The following is an 18,136-nucleotide window of genomic DNA, read 5'->3' on the forward strand; positions in this document are numbered from 1 at the left end:
CGGGATATTGCAGTCGCCTAAATTCTTATTGGGCGGAAATCGATCGCACCGTGCAAGACATCTGCCCAGTATGCGGCATGGGCCCGCACGACACACAACACCTTTTTAACTGCCCCGCCAAACCTACCCATCTAACTCCAGTGGATCTATGGCTACATCCCATCGAAGCAGCCACTTATCTTGAACTGGAGATAGACCCAGAGCCAGATTGAACAGAGGAACGAACAAATAAACATAACAAAAACACTGTTACAACAACAACAACATCACTGAACCGAAATTGCAGCTGTTAACGCGTCACAAGTTCGTGAAGAAGTTTCAAAGGAACTATATCATCTTTCTACAAGGAACATCCTATCAGCCGAATTCCTACGTCAAGCGCAGGTCTGACCCTATCTGTCGCTACCCCTAGATGGGTGACGGCAGTGTGTTCGCCCTTTTCAGAAGGGATTCAAATGCAGCGAAAAATATTAAAAATACACAATACACAACATATATTTAATTTTAAACAAATTAACAATACACATAAAATATTAAGCACGACGCCTAGAACTTCTGCGACCCGAACGGCTACGAGAACGACTGCGGCTGCTAGATCTTCGCCGTCGCCTGCTAGATCTTCGCCCCGTTTGACGTGTGACCAATTTACCGTCATTAGGATCGCTCGGTATGTTATCTGAGCTTTTCACCGTTGACGCCTTTATTTCGCTATCCAAATCGCCAGCAACATCAGCGGAGGCAACATCGGGTATAAAATATTTGTCGTTCCTCTTCCCAATATAGCCATATCGAACGCCAGCTTCCAAGGCAGATTTTGTTTTATTCATAAATGTGGTGCTGAGAGATTTATCACCATGCAACGCCAGATGTTTAACTACATTTGTTAAATCCGCCGGTCTGTTAATGTTATCCAATGCATCTAATAATTCTTGGCCTTTAATAATTGGTGCCATTTTTATTTCACAAAATAATTTATTGAAAATAAAAAAAATAATTATAAAAAATATATAGAACTGTCTTGAACTAATTTCAAAACTAGAATAAAAAATGAAGTGACATTTTGTGACTTATGCCGGGCATACACTATGGGCATGCAGGACAGCATTTGTAATAGTATTACCCCCCGTTTACCCAATGATTACACATGCAAGTAACTTACAGACAGTTGTGTATACATATTATAGTCGAAACTTCAATTTTTTCGAACTGACACTTGCATGTGTAGACGTTCGGAAAAAAATTGAAGTTACTTTCAAAGCACTTACATTGATTACTGACAAGAAAATTTTGTCGGCAGTGAGGTTGTTAGTTGGTGTGGCAATGAATATGTGTGAGTGTATTTGTGTTTTTCGAACTGCCACTTGCATGTGTAAACGGGGGGTTACACATGCAAGTGACAGTTCGAAAAATACCAATACACTCACACATATTCACTGCCACACCAACTAACAACCTCACTGCCGACAACATATCGAGCCCTTCCCGCGAAAAAGGTGTAAGCGACAAAAAGCTAATTTTACAGGAGACGGTTTTTATTGAATAACTTTTGACATAACCAAAATTGTTTATTCAAATTTGGTATAGTTCTGTTATTAAATCCTACTTACTGAAAAAATAAAAAAATTGTGGAATATCTTCAATATAACGGTAGTTTGTGTCGCTTACATCTTTTTCGCTGTCACGCAATCAGGCTTTTACTTTGAGAAATGGCGGTTACATCAAAAAAAATTATTTGAAACTAATCATTTTTAGAGTAATTCTTATCTACAATTTAAAAACAAAGCACACTAATTTTATAGCAAGTATTTATTCGAAGTATTATAAGATTAAAACGCATTTCTTGTAATATAGTTGAATAACGACATGGTATGTAAATGTGCAATTTGATGTAAGCGACAATTCGCTGTCACAAACAAATGTACACAAAAAGCAAAAATGGCGCTTACATCAAAATTGTTTTTGCTCTAATTTCGTAACGGTACATGGCTGAGTTCTAAAAATTTGGGAGATGGTGTGTTGGAATATTCTTCATAGATTTCCGTAAAAAAACGAAAATCGAAAAACTGTCGCTTACATCATTTTCGCGGGAAGGGCTCGATATCATTGTCAGTAATCAATGTAAGTGCTTTGAAAGTAACTTCAATTTTTTCCGAACGTTTACACATGCAAGTGTCAGTTCGAAAAAATTGAAGTTTCGACTATAATATGTATACACAACTGCCTGCAAGTTACTTGCATGTGTAATCATTGGGTTAGTAAATTTTGAAGTTTTTGTCAATGTATTTGGGAGTAGTTTTGGCAGGATTGAAATCAAAATAGTTTTGATTTTGTAAATGAACCCCTTTCAATCCGATGAATTTTGTTTATTTTCCAAGTAACCAACAAATAATTTTTGAAAACAACAAATATTATTTGTGAGGAAATTAAAAAATTGGAAAACTTCAACCCAAAATCGAGTTTTGGAGGAAAATTCATCATTTTTGGAATATGGATTGAAGGAATGTCACACACTATTCAATCACACACGTACACAAGGGTTCATTTGGCAGTGCAGTTTGGCAGTATAGTGTATGCCCCGCAATACATACATATGTATATGCAAGGCCTACCTTGGCTTTATGTGTGTTCACTAGGGTGTTTTGAAAAGTCTATGTCAGAGTTTTTTATGCTGCACCCGCCTAAAGTGTTTACTTTTGTTAGATTTTAAGATTGCCAAAGTTTGATCACAATCGGAATAGGTTAACACGTGCTACGTGCTTAAAGGCCCCCACTCATTAGTCAGTCTGACTGCCAGCATTTATGGTAGTATGTGTAAATTTCCGAAAATTTGAGAATGTATGTGTGAGTTTTTCAAGACTGAAGAAAATCAAAATAGTTTTGATTTCAAAATGAACCCCATCAGTCTGGGTGAATTGTATTTATTTTCAAATTGTCAATAAACAATTTTGAAAAACAGAACAAAACTCTTGTGCCAGACACTGAAAATAACACATGAAAATTGTTTAGCTTTTAGGAGAGGGCGGAGGTGAAGGAGCTCCCTTTCTCCCTTCTTACCCATAAGCTCAAAACATTTTCATGAAAATTTTCATAGTCTGGCACAACACTAATATTGGTGTAGGAACACAAAAAATGTGGAATTCATTCATTTTTGGAGGAGAAATTCAAGATTTTTAGACTTGTCTGATGGTTTGTGCTACACACTTGTCAGTCACACATACAGAAAGGGTTCATCGGACTGACGGCACAGACTGATAAATGAGTGGGGGCCTTAAGGGTCATTTGAGGATGGTTTTGAAATGTTTACGAAGGTTCTTCTTGTAATCCTTTTTACAGCGAAGTATTTTTTTGTGGGCAAGTGCATGCTTCTCTACGTAATGGTACGGGCATAAAAAACCTAGTGTGACCAACTAAAATGTCTAAATGACCATCAACATAATGTTACTTAGTTTTTTAGAAATGATTCATATATTTATGTACACTTTTAAAAATTAAATAAGTTTAACTAAAATGTTGACAAGAATTCGCATTAAATAAATTAAATAAATAATAAAAGGAACAATCAAACCATTTTGGTCCATACAAAATTGAAAACAGGTGTCATTTTTGCGATATCAAATCGCTCATAAAACACTCACAGAAACCACTAAAATATACACTCTCAAAAATCTTTAACAAATAAATTATATAATATCAATATTAGCTGCACTGTCTTACGTTAAGGAAAAGAACAATCTCACTCTTCTTTTTTTTGCTACAATTACAAACAAATTTCGTATTGCTTTTAAATGATTAGATTAGAAAAGACTAGGAATAATGTTTTAGAAAATCTATAAAAAAATCATTTTTCTTTTTTTGGTTGTAAGAAATATCATATCAATCAACTAATAAAAAATCTTATAATGATGCTAAATCCATTGTGGATATTTAGTTATTATAGAATGCACTTTGGTTTAAAGTAATACAGTGTTAAAGTTGAAGCAATGATTTTTTTCTTATTATTTCACATCTCTTGTACTTTACAGTTGTATCGCAGGCCTTTTCTTTACATTTTTCTATTTGCTCTCCACCTCTCTCTCGTTTCCAAGTGATTTTTCTATTAAAAAGTGACTAGCGCCAGCTCGTCCTCACCATCCCAACCATGGTGGATGATTAATTTTAGATGGTGGTACAAATGTTAAATTAACAGGTAAATTTATCCTTGCATATGATCGTTTCAGCCGTTGTAAGGTATTTTTTATAACCACTCCATTTCTACCAAGCAAATAACCAGCTGGAATTTGGGTATCTCTATTGGTTTTGTCATGTATCATTTCAATATAATAGTCAAATTCACTTGATTCACTATTAAATTCGGTAATAATAGCTGCACTAGCTCCGGCCATTTCGGCATTAATGGTTTTCGTTAGAAACGAACACTCTCTGAAAATAGAAATTATAAAAAAAATTATTTAAAATTGGACAGAAATAAGTGGCACGCGTTACGGATTAAATTCAGTTAAAGGCACCCTCGCGGATTTCATTGACACCACAAGCGCCGATAGTGCCCTGACTACAGGGATACATGGGATTTGTTGCGAAAGTCCATACATTCTGAAATATGGGTATTGAAAATTCCGCAAGAACTCTTGATTTAACCTTATTGTGTTGAAGACAACCTATTGTTCTGGATGGTGAAAGACGGTAAGCTATTTACAAAAACATATACTTGTTAATGGGAGACACTATAACATAGCCCTTTACATATTCACATTGGCTGTATTGTCTTCTAAAGCAATGAGATAAAACCAAGGTTGCTTACGGAAAGTTAGACTTCCGTAGAAAATATGCATACATATAAACAGGAAACAGGAGCTAGGGCCTAACTAAGACAGACATGACAAAGAGATCCGCAATCCGGGCCTTAAACTGGACTTGTATTCTCATTGAATTCATTAATTTAGCTTCTCAGGATTGACTTTCTGAGTCCTCATGATACTAAGAATTCTTTTTTGTATGCCTTGTAACTTACCCTCTATCGATGAGTGCAACATTTCCCCGCAGTGCACGTTTATTTTCAATTTTTGTACAGCCATCTGATGGTATAGTTGGTACAAGGGCTACCCCTTCCAAACGTTGTGAAAATGATGTACCGAAATCTTTCGATGGCCTCAAACGATACGTGTATTCCAATGAATAGGGTTCAGTTATTTCAAAGAAAACATCTCCGGCTATAATATCCTGTGTTGTAACAATATCATTTAGGGGTGGATGATGTGAGTCACCTGAAACAATTGCATTTCATTAGAATAAAAAAGATACAACGTAAAAAGAAGACAGTAGCACAACGACAAATCTTATCTAGTCAAGAGCCCGATTATCGCTTTAATACCTACCCAACATGCCAGATACCAACTGCTGGCCCAATGCCAGCATCAACATTGCCAGGCAAAATATAAATTTACCGCAGGTTTTTTCCATGTCAACATTAAACTATTTTTGTTAATTATTTAGGATTTTTAAATAATAAACAATGAAAAGAAATGTCCATATCCTCCTTCTGAGAACAACAACAGCTGATTGCGTTATGCCTCTTCTTAAAATATATTCACAGGGAAATGATAGCCAAAGGGTTATAAATGAAACACAACGGAAAACGTGGGCGGTTTTTTTTTTCAGTTATTGAACCGCATCCGTCTCCTGTAGGAATCTAGTAAGTCCAGGTCTACACTAGAGTGATTTTATTGAAAAAATTGCATGAAATTATGCGTCTCTAGATTGACCTCCATGGTAGAGTAAAATCATAAAATTTCTGTAAATTACTTCCCGAGATATGTGCCTCTGAAATTCCTTTGTATATACATAACTTCGCTATTTAATAGCACTATAACTGAATTTCTCATAATTTTCAAAAATATCCAGCCCTATTCTGAACGCATGGGAGTTGGGAATTTTTTCCCATTCCCACATTTTCGTATTCTGAACAAAATTTTGTGGGAGTTTTTTTCCCATTTCCCATCTCCCCTCATTCTGAATGAAGTTCGAATTGGGAATTTGTTCCCATGGGAAAAAAGTATACATTCTCTATCTTGAATTGTGGGAGAATTTTGTGTCTTTTTGTGGGAAAAATCACATCAGCAAACAGTGTGGGAGTTTGAAAAAAAATTTCAAGAAATTTCATATTTTTATGAAATTTCATATTTTAAGACATCTACACGACAAAATTATTGCAAATATTTATATTCGCCATGTGTTTGCTTAATAAAAGCATACAAAATGTACTGTAAAATATGTCATTAGTAGACTTCGGATTTTGCATATTCTTATATGATACAAAAACCTGCAAGAATCTAACTGTTTTACACCGATAAAAAATTTTCCTTTATGTTATCGAACAAAACAAAAAAAGTAGTAAAAATTAGTAGATTTTTGCAGTTCTGGAACAGACCATATGTATTGAAATACAAGAAAAAGAGTCATGGTTGATTCTGTTAACGCAGCACAGCAAGTAAAAACAAATCAATTTCAAAAGAATTTTTGGCAATAATTATTAAAATATATTGGAAAATAACCATAATATATACAATCTTTACAACTTTTATTCATTTTCGTACTATAACCTTCGGGTTTTTTAAATCAGACGACTAACGTTCTATTGAAAACGTGTTACCCCCAGTTTTTGTAACTTATTTTTGTTCGTTCGTCTATTTTCGTAATAATTTAGGCATCCATAGCTCAGCCCACAGATGACATACAGATTTTATTTTTCGTAGATGAGTTCCATATATAGTTAAGAATTCCTCATTTAAAAATCAGCGCTCTACATTTGCGCTAAGGCGAATAAATCGATCTACAAAATTTGACAATTCGTGTGAGAAGAATAAAAATTTGTAACAGCCACACTGGCTGTGGTATAAAAATGCTCCAGCACATTTTTGTTTCAATATAATTTCCTTTGTTAAATCATTTTTAATATTCTTTCACTTTTCGGTCTCAAATTTGTTTGCCTTCAGCCAAATAAAGAAATGTAAACAAAGGGATTCCGCAGTGGATTTTTGACCTTTGTGACAGAGATCATCAATGAGTTACTTGTCCCCGTAAGCCAATTGTGCACGCACAAGTTTTTTGGGCCTTTTGCTTTTTTAATGCGTGTGTTTTCTTGCACTCTGTATTTTTTCCACCACCACCAAAAATACTTGCGACGCATCAAAACCGTTGCTTGTGCGTAATAAGTAAAACAAGTATTCATCATATTTTGCACTGTTACAAAACTCGCAATTGTAGATAGTTTGTCAAGTGACTTATCAAGTGGAAGCACACACACAACACTACAAAAAATAAACAATTGTAATTTTATTTGTTGTTGTTTCGTTTGTGTATGCTTTTCTTTATTTGCTTGGAATGTTAAGTGTGTTTTTGCATGTTCTTTTAACGTTTGAAAATCAGTGATCTCAGCTCTTATTCTCTCGGAGAGCACGAGACAATCGGTTGAATTACAAGGGTTGAAAACAATACTTGATGTGCAATGAGCAAAAAAGTAAGACAGAAATTGTTATTGCGTATTTAAAACTACTTGGCAAAGCATACGCAAGTGTCAAAAAATATCCATTTTTAAATAACTTATTTTTTGAGTGACTAGCCACACTCGTACATATTTTGAGAATGGCAAGCAACACTTGCATTTATTTTTTAGAGTAGCAAGCCGCACATACGCTTGTTTTTCAGCATGTGGCTTATGAGTGTCAAAATCAGCTACTTGTGCACTTCTCTGCTTTGTGATTTATCTGGGCGTAGCTACACCACAGTATATGATATGATGCATATTGTACAGATGGCGTTAATTATTACGAAAACACCTTCAACATTGACGGAATAAAATGACAATAATATACGGTTTACATATAGCCGGATCTTATACATTCACTAGATTTCAAATGCCGATTCCAGATCGCAAACGTCAAATAAATACTCATGAGGAAGTTTAACGCGGCAAAAAACTCTAACGCAAGTGCCGTTTAAATCTTGTTGACAGAAATGCTTGATATAAAATGGTTAATAATGCGTAATTGGATTTAGTAAATCTTTAGAGTTTCAAATGCCAATTTCATTGCATAAAGTTATATGCTGTTTATATTAGAGCTTTTTGCAGGGTTAACCTTCTTTATAAGGATTTATTTGACGTATTCGCAAAGGAATTGACACTTGAAACCCAGTGGGTTTGTTAAATCCGGTTATATATAAACGTACTATTAAGGCCTCTTGAGAAAAGGTTTAACTCGATAACGAGCTAAAATTTACTATGTGTTTACATTACCATAATTATATAACCATAATTATATGATTTTTTTTAATTTTAAAAATCAAAACAAGTAAATTTGGAATTTTAAGTCATAATTGCCACATTATTAATTGACTACAGATGTTCTTCGTGCAATTTTATGTTCACTTTAGGCTTTAAGATGACCAACAAGTAAATATGGTCGATAAATCCTAAGAATAACAATAGAATCCAGTAATATTAAGGACAAAACTATTTTTTTTAATGTAAATAACGTGGGCTAATCTTCTGAAAAGATATAAAACACAATATTAACTTTTAACATTTTTTTTTGAATCGATATAGAATATAACCTAAAAAGTGCTACCAAGTTCACTAATCAAGACTCAACTGTTAGCGACAGCTGACACCGATAAAACCGATATCACAATATCACTATAATTACACCGAAAAGATCTCTCATCACTAGAAACCAACATGTGAGTTTCAACCTCAATCAAAGTCACCTTGAAATTTCTCGATTCATTTTAAAGTTGGTACTAGTGACGATTAAGTTACATTGAATAGCCATAAAATTAGAAACCATAATTTATAAGGTGAAAATTATAAGTCCTAAAAATAGTGATTGTTATAAAAAAATTAACTTTTTTTCTTTTAGTATCACTTAATTAGTAAATAATTTGAATTAAGAAGATTTGTATTGATTAATGTTGTGCATATTATTGCTCTGGTAAGCATATTTTAAACAAAAATAGTGAAATTGTGATTCATAATTTATATCATTGAATCATATTATTATTTCACCCATATAGAATATTGTGGAAAAATAAAATATTGGCCATTTGACGATTTGATCACCGCGGTAATCGCCAAATGCCGGCAAAGACATGTTGATGATGATATCACATATTCAGAGCCCCACCTTAGAGCAGAGACATGCATAGAAATTGGACCATATGAAGAATTTTTGGTTATGGAAGAAAAGTCCAAAATTGAACAACTTAATGAGTGAGTACTGTCAAGTAAGATAAGCAACAAGTGTCCTCTATTAAGATCTGGAATAGTTAAAAGTGCCACAAAATTTAATTGCCATTACCTCCATCTATACATCAAATTATCAACAAAAAAAAAATTAATAAGCCCCATCTTCATTTGAGCCACATCACTACACGTGGTTTATTTCACCTCTACTTTCAAAAGGATCTAATTCGTTTAGAATGTATAGCATAAGTTAAGGCATGAAGTAGTTTCTTTTGCTATGGAAACATTAGGGTGTGTCATAAAAACCATAAAAATAGCTGAAAAGAAAAAAAATCTGAAAATTTCATAAAAATCAGTATAATTACAACAACATTTCGTAAAATTAACCTAAAAGAACCCACGTGTGAAATTTCTGAAGATTTTTAAAACCTAAAATTAAGAACATAAAAAATAGAGATATATAAAAAGAAAATTTAAATAAGAAATAAGTAATGAAATATTAAAAAAAATATTATACAAACCTTGTACTTACAACAATTTTTAAAAATACATAAAAAAAATATAGAAATATTCAAAACCATAAAAAAAATGTGCATGCCATTATAACCTATATAAAAAATAGAAAAATTATATACATATATTTTTTTTACAAAATTTAGAAATTGTTGTAACTAATAAATATATGTACCCTATGATTATATAGCTCTGTTCCAGAACTAAAAAGTTTTTACAATTTTTACCACTTTTACACATTTTGCGTTCCCGTACACAAAATTTATATGAAAATCGTTTACGACTTTTACAACTTTTACGACTTTTACCACTTTGTAAAGTACGGGAACAGGCCATATAAGTCCCAATTGATTATTGCCACATAAATTACAAAAATTATATTTATATGAAATACCTGAAAAGTAAATATAATAGTCTTGTTTTCTCGTAAAAATGTTATAAAAGAAAGCAAAAGCATAACAAAATTATGTTAATAATCAAAATAAATTAATTTTTTTGTTAATATTACAAAATGTTTTGAAATCTAACTTCATAATGGGTTGAATATTTGCTTGGTATGTGGTAAGTCGATTTTGGGGTATTTTCAAACAAAGATGATGGCGTGAAAATACCAAGGATGACTGAAAGATGTCATATGGGGAGGGCAAAAAGCCATCGAGGTTAAACACCAAAAACCTCAAAAAGATGGAAATCTACTCAGCATCCATTTTAATTTGAACTGTGAAAGGGGATATGAAATCAAATACATCCGTTTCCTTATCTTTGTTTATTAACTTTTAAATTTAAAAATTTCTGTTACAAAAATAACCCTGATGGTACATAAATTTATATGTGCAGTGGAAGCGGAAAGAACCACACCCATTCCGGCGAGCTAAGCCGTAGCCCAACACCACTGTACCACCTCCGCTTAAAAGAAACTGTCACAAATTTTTACAAAAACTGGGGGTTAGTCTCCTCAACGACACGACAACGATCACACAAACGTACATACCTAATTATTGCAATGCTATTCCATTTTCCGAAATGCCTTTTCTTGAATAGGATCGTTATTTTTGAACGTAGAAGCTTGAAATTTTTCAAGGGCACGTGTTTTAGTTTTAGATTCAATCAAAAACGTATTTTATTTATTTATTACTAGCAAAATGCCCGCTACTTCGTATGCGGAAAGGATATAAAAAACAAATAAACAATATATAATATGGAAATGGCAAACACTGAAAATTTTTTTGCACTAATACCAATTCTAATCAATATTTATTTTTATTATCAGCCGTATCTCACTCTTACACATTAGCAGCGAGATCAACGTTGCACACCAATCCAAAAAATACAGATTCCAACACTGTCCCTATACCCAAGAACAAAGTGAGTACCATTAAGTACTTTTCATATACTTATGGTATGTATTTCGACGACATATCTCAACCATATACTGACATTAATACAAAATAATTACAGATTTCAAGATTCCAGCTGTATCATTTCGTACTCTTCGTACCCATAAGTAATATTTTCCAAAACTACCTCAATCCTTCACTTTAACAGCAATTTTAATTCAAAACTTCAGGATTCCAGCTCTATCTAACGGATAGAACCAAATCCAAATTGTACCAAATTTAGAACAATTTAGAACTTTCGTACCCGTAAATACGAATTTTCAAAACTTCCTTAATGCAGCAGGGCTACAATAATCATAATTTCATATTGCAGGATTCCACCGCTATCCGTTCACCTAGATCCAAATTGTACTAAATTTAGTATCATTTAATACTTTTCGTACCTATAAGTATGATTTTTCAAAACTACCGGAATCCTACTCATCGACAGGATTCCAGCTCCAGTAATTCATCCAAATCCAAATTGCACAAAATTTAGTACCATTCAGTACTTTTCGTTCCCATAAGTACGAATTTCCGATACTATCCTAATCCTGCACTTATACAGTAATATTAATTCCAAATTTCAGGATTCCAGCTCTATCCGTTCACCCAAATCCATATTGTACCATATTTAGTACGTTTTAGGACTTTTCCTCAATTCTTCACTACAACAGTAATCTTAATTCTTAATTCCACCTCTATCCGTTTACTAAAATCCAAATTGTACCAAATTTAGTGCTTTCCGTACCCATAAGCACGAATTTCCAAATCTACCTCAATTCTACAGTAGTAGTACTGCTCGAACTCATAAATACGAACTTCCAAAACCATTTCCTTATTTTAACGCCACTTCCCAACATTGATTCCCATACCAAATTTGAAGATTGTAACTATATCCGTTTAAAATGTACAATTAGTACCAAATTTAGAAACTTTTAGTACTTTTCGTACACTTATCGGTCGAATTTCAAAAAACCCTTTTGATACATCTCTACAACTCTCCATCTGTGAACCCTCGTTCAAAATTTCAGAATTTAGCACCCTTTAGTACTTTTCGTACCTTTCTAGAACGAATTTGCAAAAACCCCTTTACACAAAAACAAATTGTACCAAATTCTGTACCATTTAGTACTTTTCATAGTACGTATTTCCAAAGTCAGCTAACTGCATATATTAATCCCACACACAAACAGTGGCTCTAAGAACAAATTGTGGAATTCCAGCTCAAATTTAGAACGATTTAGTACTTTTCGTATATTTATGGTATACACGTATTTCTGAAACCACCTCAATATACCAACGCTACACACCAACACTCTCCCTGACTCCAATAACAAATTGAGTGTCATTTCGCAATTTTCATATACATATGGTACGTATTTCGACAACTACATATATCAAACCTACACTGACATTAATACCAAATAATAACAGTAATACTCTTTTCCGTTCGTCCAATAAAAAAAATTACCAAACTTAGTACCATTAAGTACTCTTCGTACCCTTCACTTCAACAGTAACCGTAATTCCAAATAACAGGAATCCAGCGCTATCCGCGCATAAGTACGAATTTCAAAAACTTCCTCATCTCCAAATTGTACCAAAGGTGGTACCACTTAGTACTTTATACACATAACTACGAATTTCCAAAACTACCTCAGTCCTACACTCCAACAGTAATCCTAATTTCAAATTTCAGGACTCAAGCGCTATCCGTCGCCCAAATCCAAATTGTATCACATTTAGTACCATTTAGTACTTTTCATATCCATAAGTATGAATATCCAAAACTATCGTAGTCTTACACTCCAATAGTAATATCAATTCCTAATTTCAGGATTCCAGCTCTATCCGTCCACCCAAATCCAAATTGTTCTAAATTTAGTACAATTTAGTACTTTCGTACTATGAGTTTCCAAAACCCCTTTGTTACATTTTTCTTACTCTTCACCAGTGACCCTAAGTCCAAATTTGAGGAATCAAGCTCTGTCCGTTCACCCAAATCCAAACTGTACTACATTTAGTACTATTTAGTACTTTTGGTACCCATAAGTATGAATTTACAAAACTTCCACAATCCTAAACTCCACCAGTAATTTCAATTCCACATTTGGAGATTCCAGCTCTATCCGTTCACTCAAATCCCCATTGTACAAAATTTAGTACTTTTCATACACATAAGTACGAAATTCCAAAACTTCCCCAATCCTACACTCCAACAGTAATCTCAATTCCAAATTTCAGGATTCCAGCTCTGTCCGTTCACCCAAATCCCTATTGTACCAAATTTAGTACCATTTAGTACTTTTCGTACAAATAAATACAAATTTCCTAAACCTTCCCCATATCTCAATCCTACACTTCAACAGTAATCTTAATTCCAAATTTCAGGTTTCCAGCTCTGTATGTTCACCCAAATCCAAATTGTGCTAAATTTAGTACCATTTAGTACTTTTCGTACCCATAAGTATGAACTTTCAAAACAACCTCAATCCTACACTCCACCAGTAATCTCAATTCTAAATTTCGAGATTCCAGCTCTATACGTTCACCCAAATCCAAATTGTACTAAATTTAGTACCATTTCGTAATTTCCTTACGATTACGAATTTTCCAAACCATTTCCTTTTAGAAGCACCACTTCCCAACCTTGATTTCCATACCAAATTCCATGATTCTAGCTGTATCCGTTCAAAATATATAATTGGTACTAAATTTTGTAAATTTTAGTACTTTTCGTATACTTAGAGCTTGAATTTCCAAAAACCCTTTAGTACATCTTTCCAACTCTCCATCACTTACCCTCATTCCAAATTTCAGAATTCTAGCTCTTCCCGTTTGCCTAATACAAAGAGTACCATATTTAGTACCTTTTAGTACTTTTCGTACCCTTCTAGGTCGAATTTCCAAAAACCCAGCCTTATCTCACTCCTACACACCAACAGCAACCTACAGTAAAAATTTAAACTTTCTAGCTTCAGCCGTTTCCTCTGGGCGATGATATGTCAGTCAGTCACTCACTGATCACTAAGCTCTTTTATATGTATATATAGATTATTTTTTATTTTTTTTGAGATACCTCTTCGGAAATTTATGGTGACGATATGTAATAACACGCAAAAATATGTAATAATTGAGGAAAATATCCGAATTTATCTTTTTGAATTTTTTTTAAATATGCAAAATACGAGTTCTAGCGATCATTAGGAATAAGTAAAACTAGCGATATACTCGTTAAACCCCTAACTAAAATTACTCCGTATCAACATACAATTTTTAAATTCGTTACAAACTTAAAAAGTTCCGATTACTTTATACACAAAAATTATTTTTGCCTACTAATTAAAAAAATGCTTACACCAGTTCGCACATTCTGAAGAAAATGTGCTTATTAGAACAACATCACACATCGTTGACTCCATTCATTTAAAAATCCATAAATCAATGCACGGTTGTTGAATTAAGTGAGTTGTGCTTTTGCTAATCTAATTCAAAAACCGCGAATTCAATGCAAATAGGCATTTTGTATTACAAAACAAAATAACAGCTCCCAAAAATATGCTATAATAATTTGGTGTAACTAATTTCGAATTTCGAAATTTCAGCTCCCATGGTTTGCTCTTCCCACGTCGTTTAGAATATGGAAAACGTGGGAATGGGAAATTTCGCTCCCATGGGAAACAGTTCCCATGGGAATGTTCAGAATAGGGCTGATCATGTTTTTTTGTTTTGTTCAATATTTATTTTGAAAATTGTGAGAAATTCAGTTATAGTTTTTTGTGGGGTTTTTCAGACTTGAACCACTATAACTTAGCCATTTGTTAACCGATTTAAAAAATTAATATGTAACTTGTTCAAAAAATATTATTCACCCGTTTAAAAAGAAGAAGGATCAAAAAAATCTGTTGTGATAAAAAAATATGTCCGTTTAAATTTTAAAATGTAAGATTTTCACTACTTTTACCCTTAAAAAAATAAAACGAAGTGACCCGAACAAACCAAAGGTGTTGTCTTTATCCATGGATTCCAACACGATATATGTAATTTTGTATCAGAACGCTTGAATATTTTTCTGGTCAACTTTTTTAGCACAGTGTCATTTATCGACATTTTTCGAAGAGTTTGCACCTTCTCAAGGCCAAAACTGTCTGAAGCGTTCCAATGCTTTCGCGATGTATTAGAGAGTTCTTAATTACTGTCTTGGCTACACTTTTTGTCCTTGTGTTTGATCGAAAATCTCAATGGTTTGGCTGTTATATGCCAAAATGTCCAAAAAACGTGGATAAAAACTTAAAGTCAAAATCGGGAGGCTTGATTTTCACCGTAGACCTATGCTCCAGTGGACTTTTTTGATCAGTTCAATCCCAGGAATAAGAAACGCGAAGGGCCCATTAAGGTTTTCAAATCGCCCCGGCCTAATGTATATGTATGTACCTCTACTGCAGGAGGAGGCATTGTGACTCACAAGAGAGCCCATGTGCTCTAAGTGAGCGTAAATTTGTTATCGCTCACAGCCTGTGTAGATGCTAACACGTTGTGAACAACAACAAATTTACGCTCATTGAGAGCACAAGAGAGACCCAAAAATGTTCTCTGCCTCACTCTGCTCTACTGACATATGAAAAAGCTACTGCTTTCAGCGCCCTAGCTCTGTAGTTTTTTACAGTCGATAAAATAACACAAGCCGGTGTAGCTTACCACGACGGTATTATTAGATTTCTATTTGGTGAGAGATCTCTATAAAAAAAAGATCGTTATCACAGTCGATTTTGGTACTTACCAGCTTTATGTCCAAATTCAGGAGAAGATGTTTTAAAATATATACTTTTTATATTCAGATTATAACTTACTTACATACAAATGTATAAAATGTAACTGAAAACATTATAAAACATAACCTGGCATTTTTATAGAAACATGTCCTACCAATTGACTAACTACAATCAACATTTACAGTGTCCGCCAAAGAAACAACTATTGTTATCTTTTCTCTTCTATGGTGTGGACATTAAGACGATCTCTTAAAATTGTTCTAATGGTCTCCTCTTTTTGGGCCAATTTCTTTTCCATTTTATCAATCTCTTGCAGGTGGCGAGCGTGTAAACCACGAACCTGTGACTCTTTGTGTTTGACAATTGTCTCCAAACGTTTGAGGGCATCCCAGGTGCTTTGTAAATTCGCCTGACCTTCTTCCAGCTTTTGAGCCCATTGTAAAGCAATGCGCAGACGTGCCCGTAGACGATCACGAGATCTTTTAACTTTTTCTGTTGAGCGTTGAAGTGAAGCATTACGTTTGCGTAACTCTTCCGATAGAGCAGTGTGTTGTTCCAATTCTTGTTTTAATTTCGTATTTTCCTCTTTAAGTTTTTCCAATTGATGACCGGCACCGGTATGACGCTCCGTTAACTCTCCAATTGTACGCTCGAGTGAATGTTTCTCTTTACTGTGTTGTTGGCGTAGTTGTTCCAAAAGTTCTTTACATTCCTTGAGAGAATTGGCAATGGTATCTTGGGGCAGAGCTGCAATACTTTTCAAAGATACCAGTTCTGCTTTACATCTGGTATAGGCATTTTGTAAATGTTCCATATCCAAGACTAGGGCTTGTATTTTCTGTTCATAGCAGTGCATAACCTCTACAAGTTTCTCTTTGGCCAAATCAGTTTTCCGTGTTTGGGCTTCGGCTTTTTGCCTGCAAATATCTAGCTGGGCCTGAAGTCTTGCACGTTCTTCACGCCAATTGCCGCCATCTCTTTTAAGCGCATCTACTTGCTGTTGCAAGCTGCTGTTTTCTTCCAATACTGTTTTCAGTTCACCCGTAAAATGTTCAAATTCCTGGGTATACTGTTGGATTAAATCCTCTTTGTCTCGTATCATTTCATCGTAGGATTGTAAGAGAGGTGCCAAGGTGTGATTACGCAAAGGTTCATCTTGCCACTGTAAAATGGAAGATTTTGGTGGCCCAGAGCCAGTTGCAGTCTTTGGAGTTTCTTCGGAAGTTCGTTTCAATTGGCGTAGGACATCCTGATAACGTTCAATTTGTACATTCAAGCGATACACTAAGGTCTTCATCATATTCACATCGGCACATAATAAGCGATTATCTTCTTCACTTTTCTTCAGATCGCTTTCCAAACGATGGCACTTCTCACAATTCAATATTTGTTGTTGTAAGTTGGCAATCTGTTGTTGCAGCGATTTGGCCACATTCAGAAGACGTTTATTTTCATCGGCGAATTGCTCATTGAACTTATGAACTGTTGCCAAACGTTGAAGCAGCTTTTCCATTTGTTTATCCTTGGACTGCAGCTGTAAACAAAGTGGATGAGGATTAGATTTGGTATTAAATGTTGTAGAGTTTAGCACAAGTCACAACAAAAACCATCGACATTTGTCTAAAATATTTGCCAGATGAACTTCTACCCTAGCACTAAAGCACCCAAGTGGCTCCTAAGTTTATGATATACAACATAGATGGCAAATCTCTTCTTTTACACATTTCTCCCTGCCTACATATGTATGTATGAATGTATGTACTTCTAAAAATCAAGATTATCCAGGGACTAGAAAACCTAGTGAAATAACTGAAGTTACAAAGTTCAACCTATTCCTTATCGAGTCATGCTGTATAACTTACCAAATCATGGAAATAGCTAACATGTTTTATATTCTTATTTGTCTTTTCACCAGCTGGCTCCCTTTCAGCTAACAGTCTTTCTTCAGACTTACATTCAGCACTTTGGGAACGTCGTGTAAAATTCCCCGATAAAGTCTGTAATTGTTTTTCTCTGTCACGTTTCTTGTGGACAACTTTGCGATGATTTTCTTCCACTTGTGGTGGCTGTTCATTATCCGATTGATCCAGATCGGTTATTATGACATTACGGCGTGTTGACATTTTCTTTTGGAAAAGAATTTTAATTTTATTAAGGAATTTATTTAAAAATAAGGTGTTTTGTCTTTATTGTTTATGAACTTATTGTGACAGTCAGGGTGGTGGAACGACGAAAAA

At 34.2% G+C, this 18,136-nt stretch overlaps 3 protein-coding genes and 1 long non-coding RNA gene across 5 annotated transcripts; 1 reads left to right on the top strand and 3 right to left on the bottom strand.

Annotated features, from left to right (window-relative positions):
• Nucleotides 1-468: 468 nt before the first annotated feature.
• Nucleotides 469-953, bottom strand: LOC141387031 (uncharacterized). Its single transcript, XM_073956115.1, has one exon. The coding sequence runs from the start codon at nucleotides 951-953 to the stop codon at nucleotides 534-536; it is 420 nt and encodes a 139-aa protein (XP_073812216.1). The 3' UTR covers nucleotides 469-533.
• Nucleotides 954-3,442: 2,489 nt separating this feature from the next.
• Nucleotides 3,443-5,580, bottom strand: LOC141387030 (PRADC1-like protein). Its single transcript, XM_073956114.1, has 3 exons — nucleotides 5,373-5,580; nucleotides 5,009-5,261; nucleotides 3,443-4,419 (listed from the first exon to the last, which is right to left on the bottom strand). Exons 1-3 carry the CDS (start codon nucleotides 5,455-5,457, stop codon nucleotides 4,125-4,127), a joined length of 633 nt encoding a protein of 210 aa, XP_073812215.1. The 5' UTR covers nucleotides 5,458-5,580; the 3' UTR covers nucleotides 3,443-4,124.
• Nucleotides 5,581-8,383: 2,803 nt separating this feature from the next.
• On the top strand, nucleotides 8,384-9,817 carry LOC141406546 (uncharacterized). The gene is made up of 3 exons (XR_012413429.1): nucleotides 8,384-8,850; nucleotides 8,913-8,984; nucleotides 9,067-9,817. It is a non-coding gene; the product is annotated as an uncharacterized lncRNA (long non-coding RNA).
• A 6,120-nt stretch (nucleotides 9,818-15,937) lies between these two features.
• Nucleotides 15,938-18,136, bottom strand: Cep89 (Centrosomal protein 89kDa). Of its 2 annotated transcripts, none has more exons than XM_073989493.1 (2): nucleotides 17,762-18,136; nucleotides 15,938-17,433 (listed from the first exon to the last, which is right to left on the bottom strand). In XM_073989493.1, the coding sequence occupies exons 1-2, from the start codon at nucleotides 18,020-18,022 to the stop codon at nucleotides 16,108-16,110; spliced, it is 1,587 nt and encodes a 528-aa protein (XP_073845594.1). In that variant the 5' UTR covers nucleotides 18,023-18,136; the 3' UTR covers nucleotides 15,938-16,107. The 2 variants fall into 2 exon arrangements, with proteins under 2 accessions (XP_073845594.1, XP_073845595.1); XM_073989494.1 differs by having other exon boundaries at nucleotides 17,854-18,111.

The sequence above is a fragment of the Musca autumnalis genome, unplaced genomic scaffold, assembly GCF_047663935.1.
Source record: "Musca autumnalis isolate F117 unplaced genomic scaffold, ASM4766393v1 scaffold_5, whole genome shotgun sequence".
In the NCBI taxonomy this organism is placed as follows: Eukaryota; Metazoa; Arthropoda; class Insecta; order Diptera; family Muscidae; genus Musca; species Musca autumnalis.

Bases quoted from the DNA above. Each gene is read 5' to 3' on its own strand.
- LOC141387031 (XM_073956115.1), bottom strand. From the start codon at position 953: ATGGCACCAATTATTAAAGGCCAAGAATTATTAGATGCATTGGATAAC.
- LOC141387030 (XM_073956114.1), bottom strand. From the start codon at position 5,457: ATGGAAAAAACCTGCGGTAAATTTATATTTTGCCTGGCAATGTTGATG. The intron at 5,262-5,372 runs GTAGGTATTAAA...CAATTGTTTCAG, and splicing joins GTTGGTATCTGGCATGTTGG to GTGACTCACATCATCCACCC. The intron at 4,420-5,008 runs GTAAGTTACAAG...TTCTATTTTCAG, and splicing joins GTTGCACTCATCGATAGAGG to AGAGTGTTCGTTTCTAACGA.
- Cep89 (XM_073989493.1), bottom strand. From the start codon at position 18,022: ATGTCAACACGCCGTAATGTCATAATAACCGATCTGGATCAATCGGAT. The intron at 17,434-17,761 runs GTAAGTTATACA...CTTTGTTTACAG, and splicing joins TTAGCTATTTCCATGATTTG to CTGCAGTCCAAGGATAAACA.